The sequence below is a fragment of the Primulina tabacum genome, chromosome 5, assembly GCF_025594145.1.
Source record: "Primulina tabacum isolate GXHZ01 chromosome 5, ASM2559414v2, whole genome shotgun sequence".
NCBI lineage: Eukaryota > Viridiplantae > Streptophyta > Magnoliopsida > Lamiales > Gesneriaceae > Primulina > Primulina tabacum.
In genome coordinates this window covers 27384565-27392764 of record NC_134554.1, presented here as the reverse complement: position 1 = coordinate 27392764, position 8200 = coordinate 27384565, and the positions used below count along the sequence as shown (strand labels likewise).

Here is an 8200-nt window from a genome sequence, read left to right as displayed (position 1 = left end):
TTTTTCAATTTTAAATTGTTAACAAAATATCAAATATTAACACGTCTCGAGCGTGACAAGTAATGTAGGATATGCTACTCCGGAAACCACTTGAAAAAAACAGAGAGGATCAAACATAATCCAAATTTCAAAACATTTTATACAAATATTATAGAGAATTCAATTGAAGAAGATCAGACAGAATTTTCATCCTACATGTGTAGCATTCATTGTGAATGGTAAGCACCCCTTTAGATTAATAATAACATGTTACACGCCAAGCAAGTATGATATTCCCTGTAACACAATAACTAAAAGATCAAGACTAGATAGCCAGAAATTAAGCTTCGTAACTTTACGTGCTACAACCAGGGACGGATCCAGGAATAAAAGTTGGGGGGGGGGGAACTTGAAGTCAATATGATAAGTTATATATAATTAAAAAAAAATTTACATTATATCGTTCAACGAAGTTGTGCCCTACGAGATTTTAAAACATAAAATTCATCAATAATAGAATTTACATCAATATGTTTAGCTAAATCTCGTTCAATATAGAGTGTCAAACAATCGGCAAGAAAGTCATCCTCAATTTTATTGCGAAGTGCCGTCTTCACATGCTTCATTGCTGAAAAAGCCCGCTCAGTAGTGGTAGTAGACACAGGTAATGTCAAAACAAGATGAATCAATCTAGTCAACATAACATAAACACTTGACCGCACACTCTCGGTCAATTGCTGACACAACTCAACAAGTGTAGAAAGCTTTAAATTCTGCATCACATCAAGTTTATAATGTATCAATTCATACTCCAAAGCAACAATTTCTTGATCTGTGAAATCTCCAGGATAAAACTTCTTCGCAAGCTTGCAAATATCATCACTGTTAAATGAGTCAAATGAATTTTTAGGATCTAAAGCTGTACTAAGAGAAAGAAGTTCCACCGATGACTCATTGAACCGAGTATTTAACTCCATCAAAATGAAATCTATTGCTGCATTAAAAACATCAAAGTGGTAATGATGTTCTATTGTAGTTTGCCGACTGGAACGTCCAATCTTATATAGACAATCAAGGTCAGGTACATCAATTTCATTTCTTGAGCAAAAAACTTTAACTTCCTGAAGAAATTCATTCCACCCACATTCTCTAAATTCTTGAAGGCAAGTTTTGGTAGTAGTGACAAATGTGATAGCAGTCAAAATGTCTTGAGATTTTCTTTGAAGAATTTGACAAAGAGTATCTGTTGTTCTCATAATTTTATGCATTAAGTGCAAAATAAACACAAATTCAAAGCTTGCCATGTTTCTGTAAATCCCCCGAACTTCAGCCTTAACTCTTCCATTTGGAGAATAATCACTGAGAACTTCAAAAACTTTGCAAGTTGCAGTGTACATACCTATCAAGCTTTTTACCGAATCATAGTGAGAACTCCAACGAGTAGCTCCTGCTCGTTGCAAATTACCAATTTGGTTTGCACCACTTCCAGAATCACGTTCTCCAATTGAAAACATATACTCAATTTCATTTCTTTGTGCAGTATGTAATTCAGCAATGCGCTTAGTAGAAGAAGTGACAATATTAACAATATTGTCCAAATGAGAAAAGAATTCCCAAATAACACTAACATCCTTAGCTGCAGAAACCAATGTCAGTTGTAAACGATGTGCAAAACAGTGGACATAGTATGCATAGGGACAATCTTTGAGAAATAATGCTTGAAGTCCATTCCATGCTCCACGCATATTTCTAGCACCATCATATCCTTGGTCTCTGATTTTCTTAACATGGAGATCATGATGAACAAGAACATTTGATATCCCATTTTTCAAATTCATTGAGGTAGTGTCACTAATACTTTTGATGGCAAAAAATCTTTCTGTCAAAATTCCATGATTGTTCACAAACCTCAATATAATGACCATTTGCTCTCGTTTAGATATATCTCGGGCTTCATCAACAAGAATACAGAAGTAGTTATCTCAAACTTCTTCACGAACCATCTGTCATACTCTATTGGCCATAATATGTAAAATCTCTTTCTGAATTTCTGGAGCGATATATTGGGCATTTTTTGGAGCATTCTCAAGCACAACATCATCAATTTCTATATTCATTTTTGCAAAAGCCTTCACCAATTCAAGAAAATTTCCACGATTAGATGAAGATAGAGATTCATCGTTACCTCTAAAAGCACAACCTTGAAGTGCTAGCCAACGAACAGCTACAATTGAGGTGCTCAAACGCAGACGATTTTTCTCTTTTTCCTCTTTAGATTGTGCATGCATCACTAAATCAATATGTTGTGAGGGCCTCATCAAATTTTCAGCCCTTCTCTCACACATAGTATGAGGTGAAGAAGCTGCAGAACCAATATGGGCAAGAAAAGCACATGTTTTTCCTTGGTTTACCCTTTTTCAATTGTCAAATCCTTCATTGACCAATGCCGAGATATTAGATGAATTAACATCATTCAGGAAAAGAAAACAATAGAAACAATATGCCTTATTTGTTGAAGGCGAATACTCCAACCAATAAAATTTCTGAAACCATTTTTTCTGAAAACGACGATTCTGGCTTCCAAATTTTGTACCTGGATACTCCAACATATCTGGTTGATAAGGCCCCATATTTAGATATGAACGTCTTATCTCATCTCGTACATTAACATGATATTCACATATCTGTTTTCTTTTTCCCGGATCTCGTTCAATAAAAGTAGACGAAGACTGATGATCGTCTCTAGGAGAGGAACATGAAGGAATTTGGATATTGGGAAATAAAAGACTTTCACTGGATTGATGTTGCATTGTAAGGACCGTAGGAATTGAAGTATCTTCACTAGCTTGACGATCTCTCTTCTTAAAGAAAGAGGATATCAATGTTTTTCCTTTCTTTGCAGCAGATTGATATTCCATTTTGAAATAGTTCAATTTATAATCCTAAACAAGAATAAAATAATTATTAAACAAATAAACAAGTAATAGTCAATCAACAACAAACAATCAAGAAACCACAAATCACACAGAGAAGCTATAAAAAACAAAATAAAAAATGTATAGCCGATTCTTACCTGGATTGTTGCCTTGCCGATGAGCAATTCGATTTCTTCGGGAGTCCGCAATTCTATTCTGTCGCTAAAGGGCTTGGGACTTGGGAGAGAAATTTTGTAGAATTGAAGTGGGGCGGATTAGAGGATAAATTTGGTCTCATCCTTGTAAATGGACGGGACTTGATTGGACTAAGACATTGATGTACGACGGTTTTTGAAACAACCGTCGCTATTAGCGACGGTTTTTCAAAAAACAGTCGCTTTATTAGCGACTGTTTGAATAAACCGTCACTAGTAGCGACGGTGTAATTAAAACCGTCGCCGATCCACATCGGCGGCGGTTTTACTAAAACCGTCGCAAATATTAGCGACGTTTTTTGAAAAACCGTCGCTAAATTATTAAAAAAGCGGGCTGGGCTACAGCCCAGTACAGTCCTAAAATACATCTGTCTCTGGCTACAACCATTTCAAATCCAAATCCATGCATTTGTATCAAATCCATTTTGGACCATAAATTTTACATAAAATAAAAGGCCAACTTATAACCTCAAAACAAAATCAGATTACTCGTAAGAATCCACCAAAAAATAGGAATGAATATATCATAACCCAAACTTAACTGCTTAGATTTTTTAGTTTGAGCAACTTTGGTTGAATGATCATCACCATTTGGACTTTTCTATTTGATTGATCCTGAACCACACATCCATTTTAGAGCTAGTTACAAACCGAACAATAGTTGAACTACCATTTTATCGCACCCAAGGATCTGCCGAAGTTTAAATTTTTTTGTTTTGACAATTAAAATCCATTGGGCATCATATGATTTAAACCATTAATAGGGTTTTTCACCTATCAGATCATGGTAAGAGCGTTTAAACCATTGTTGAAGTACTATTAAATTCATTATAATCCCGATCGACGATAAGACAATACCAATATATTGAAGGTACAAATCTTGTCATATAATAAAAAATGAAAATTTCAAAGGCCGAAATATTCATTGATACATTTTTTACAATTGCCTGTTTTGTGAACTCATTCATTAAAAATGCAGTTCCAGTCTCTTCAGTTAATACAACTAAGCTAAATGTCACAATTTCTAATAGATTGAATCAACTTATAAACTCTTTTATAAGCAATATGTTTGATTTTCATCAAACTACAGTCGCCAAATTCAACTACTTGAACTTCACTATCTCAAGAAGAACAAAAAATCCAATACTTGTGTGACTCCTAATGATTCAGGAATACTACTAGTCATGGGTTCAAAAACCATATGATTCAAAACAACACTTGTTCTTATTCGAGCTCACACTAATTAGATTCATTTTTCTCATCAACCTCTTGATCAAGAATGTAAAACCCGCAAATTTCGAACTCGGTGTATTATTTTTGTACTCGAAATTCGTATTAAGTTATCAAGTTTATTTTATTTAAGATTATCTAAAGCTGTGTAGGATAATTAAATATTCGTGTACAATTATCCAAGGAGTTCAAAATTTATGAAGATAATATGCCTATATTTCGATTTTTGGGATATATAAATACAAGATATCAGTATAAGATAGGAGATAATTAATATATATATTTAGATAATGATAAAGAGATAGATAAGAGATAATAATCTATTCTAGATTCAAATTTAATTCAAGAGTTTAAAAGATAAGATAATACACTATTTGAATAACAACTAACCATTTATAAATAGGAGAAGCTCTCATTCAAAATTTACACCTCAATTTTCAAGTTTTTCTCTCCATGTTTTCAAAATTTCTTCTCCAAAATTATTCCACAGTCATCAAAATTATGTCTAAGTTTGGAAATTTGTTTTCTCGTTCGATTACTTGGAACCCGATCTCCACCGTTCAGAATATGATTCATTATGTTTCGAAGAACATATCCAAAATTCAATCAAATCTAACGGTTAATTTTTTTTATAAAGCCTTCGCAAGAAAACTGCTCAGATTCTGGGTGGAAGAATATACCTACGGTTTTTCGTCCACAAACGGGACAAAATGACTTCTAAACCTGATTGTCACCATTCATAATTTATTTAACGTACTTTTGAACATAATGTAAAATTTTAAGCCAGATCCAACGGTTAAATAAGGTGCGAAGAGTTTTGGAAGATGGCAGATTTTCCGGGCTATGTGCTGCCGCATTTTTGAAGTACCGGTTGCATGATTCTTCTATTGTTTTTGAAATCTTCAAGTTTCTTCTAGGTCTAAGGTAAGTGAGATTGTTTTAAATTTAATTTCAGTAATGTATAATTTCATTTTCGAAAATTCGGTCAAATGCAAATTCTTATTCTACTCCATTCTTGATACGATTATCGTATAGTTGTGTGTTAGCACTGTGAGGATTCGACTGGATATGGGTGGGAATTCTAATATGCATAATATGTTTATGACCGTTACACGGTAGGATTCTAACCGTTATAAGGCCTCGCCCTCTTAGAGGAGTAAAAATTAGGGACTGATATTAATAAACCATGGAAAGTAGAGGAATGTCAGTGCCTGGTCAATTGTTGTATGTGGTATGAGTCATGTTATGTTGATATCTATTTAGAATTTTATGCATTTTGTTATGTTGTAATCAAATGAACTCCACTTACTGAGTGACGACCAATCACTCATCCTTTACTATTGAAATGTCCATTACTCGTTTTTCTTTAAAATGTACTAGAATTTTTTTTTTAAATTTTTTTCTTACCTTTCGGCCGAAATATGTTCTTACACATACATGTATATTTTTGACATCATTTAAAATAAACCAACAAACTTTATTTGAAAATCTAAAAGAACGCATTTAAAATATAAAATCGTAAACGTCAACCAACCCTAAGCTAACATTATTTCAAAAATAAACTTAACACTAACATCCTCTTAAAAACTTCTCAAAAGCATCATAAGTCATAAAATCTTTAAAATAGCTTAAATCTTAAACATAATTTTTTGGAAAACTAGAGACGGTCCTCGGGTTGTGTGCACCTTCAATCCAACTTGTAACACCTCTGACCAGTTTTAATAAAATAACGGCGGAATTTAAAATTTTCTTAAAAGAAAGAAGGATTTAAAATACATTCAATATATAATCAAAAGTATATACATGATCAATGAAATGATACAACAAAATACAAAATATCATTTGTGTGATCATGTCTAAAATGCTAGCAAAAATAGCATTCTTCCTTCCCTCTCTTATGCATATGACTCCGGCCCCATTCAACGTCCCGGCTCGTCGCTCTTATCTGCATCACATGAAATAACTGAAATGAGTATAAAACTCAGCAAGTGGATCTATTACATAACAATGAATACATAACATACTCTGGAAAACATCATCTCTGAAAACACTGAATACCATCAACTCTGAAACATGAATAACAATAACGATGGTATTTCTCTTTTCTCTGATGGATTGATATCTAAATTGTATCTCTGTCTCTGTACCTATATCACATCGATATGAATCGATACTCTGTTGGATATAAGCCTATGGTCATTGATCAACTAATTGCATGCAATCTCTGACTATGTATCTATCAATCCAATAAATCATTTGAACTCTCTCTTTGGCATTTCATCAAACACTTTGCATACTCTTTCTTTTGTATTCCCTTTTTCACAATTGAGACATAAAATGTCTCTAATACACAACAAAGTGTATTAATACATAGCATGAATCAAATGGAAGGAAATAACATGTTAAAACCATTGAAACACAACACATATATTATCATGTGAGCACAAGAAAATGAATTCCACTTACAACCAATTGAAACCTTAAATCTAATCTCTTGGTTGAAATCATACAACAATAAACCATGTATTACACCATCAATAACCCAATAATCACAAACCCATACCATTAAATCCATAAAATCAACATAATCAACAAACCCATCATATCTCCCAACACCAAAACCAAGAATAAACAAAGCCACAAGCTTACCTTAGCTCCTTGAACCCAAAACTAACTTGTTCCCACTTCAATACTCCAACTAAAAGCTTGAATCAAAGAAAGAAAGAAAGAAATGAAGAAACCCTAGGTCACCTTGCTGAAGAAATCGAGAAGAGGGGGAAAGAAATGAGAGAAATAAAGCCAACTCATGTCTTATATCACTTAAATCTCGAAAACACGCTTCTACTATTCATCGACCGCGGGTGCGGTACCTCTTCTACCGCGGGTGCGCTGCAATTACTGGACAACATCCGAAAATCTCAAAACGTCGACCGCAGGGGCGCTACAAAACTGACCGCGGGTGCGGTGAGCTTACTGGAAAACAACCGAACTTATGAAGCATGAGACCGCGGGTGCGGTGTCGTCTCTGCCAAACCACCGCGGGTGTGGTGTCTTATTGACCGCGGGTGCACTGCCACCTGAAGCCAACAAAATACTCTATGCAATAAAATCGAATCACAACGTCGCTTCTTCTCATAATTCGGCAACACTCTCAACATGAAAGTTGCACCTCTACAACTTATCTAACCACCCCAATTGGCCTCATACCAATTGGCTCAACATACAAATTACAATGAATTACATCGCAACAATGCTACAACACAACTACACAACACTTATATCAACAATACTATAAACCATAAATCACAACTCTTAACATCAAAACTATACTTAAACTTAAATAAATAGTCAATAATCATACGAAATCTTAAACCATACCGTTCACCAGGCTTGGCTATTACAATCTCCCCTCCTTAAAGGAATTTCGTCCTCGAAATTGACGTCACTGCGCAAACAACTCAGGATACTTCTCTTTCATTTCATCCTCTGGTTCCCACGTGGCCTCTTCAATCAAATGATTCCTCCAAAGGATTTTAACGATGCCGATCTCTTTGTTTCTCAACACTTTAACTTTGCGATCCAGAATCTGGACCGGAATCTCTTGGTACGTTAAATTCGGCGTCAAATCCAATGACTCGTGACGAAGAACATGGGAAGGATTCACAATATACTTCCTGAGCATGGAGACGTGAAAAACATTATGAACTCTGTCAAGATCTGGCGGTAGGGCTAACCTGTAAGCTCGATCACCAACTCTGTCCAAAATCTCAAATGAGCCAATAAATCTCGGACTCAACTTTCCCTTCTTGCCAAACCGCATCACACCCTTAAGAGGTGCAATCTTCAAGAACACATGATCAC

The 8200-nt window shown here is 34.7% G+C and overlaps 1 protein-coding gene and 1 long non-coding RNA gene across 2 annotated transcripts; both read right to left on the bottom strand.

Moving 5' to 3' along the window:
- Positions 1 to 249: 249 nt before the first annotated feature.
- Positions 250 to 956, bottom strand: LOC142544309 (uncharacterized). Its single transcript, XM_075651369.1, has 2 exons — positions 504 to 956; positions 250 to 276 (listed from the first exon to the last, which is right to left on the bottom strand). Exons 1-2 carry the CDS (start codon positions 954 to 956, stop codon positions 250 to 252), a joined length of 480 nt encoding a protein of 159 aa, XP_075507484.1.
- A 75-nt stretch (positions 957 to 1031) lies between these two features.
- LOC142544952 (uncharacterized) lies at positions 1032 to 3427 on the bottom strand. The gene is made up of 3 exons (XR_012820154.1): positions 3334 to 3427; positions 2997 to 3303; positions 1032 to 1310 (listed from the first exon to the last, which is right to left on the bottom strand). It is a non-coding gene; the product is annotated as an uncharacterized LOC142544952 (long non-coding RNA).
- Between the last annotated feature and the right edge of the window lie 4773 nt (positions 3428 to 8200).

Excerpts from the sequence above, each read along its gene's own strand:
- LOC142544309 (XM_075651369.1), bottom strand. The coding sequence starts at position 956 with ATGGAGTTAAATACTCGGTTCAATGAGTCATCGGTGGAACTTCTTTCT. Across the intron at positions 277-503 it reads ATTTAGCTAAACATATTGAT|GGAATATCATACTTGCTTGG; the intron begins GTAAATTCTATT and ends ATTGTGTTACAG.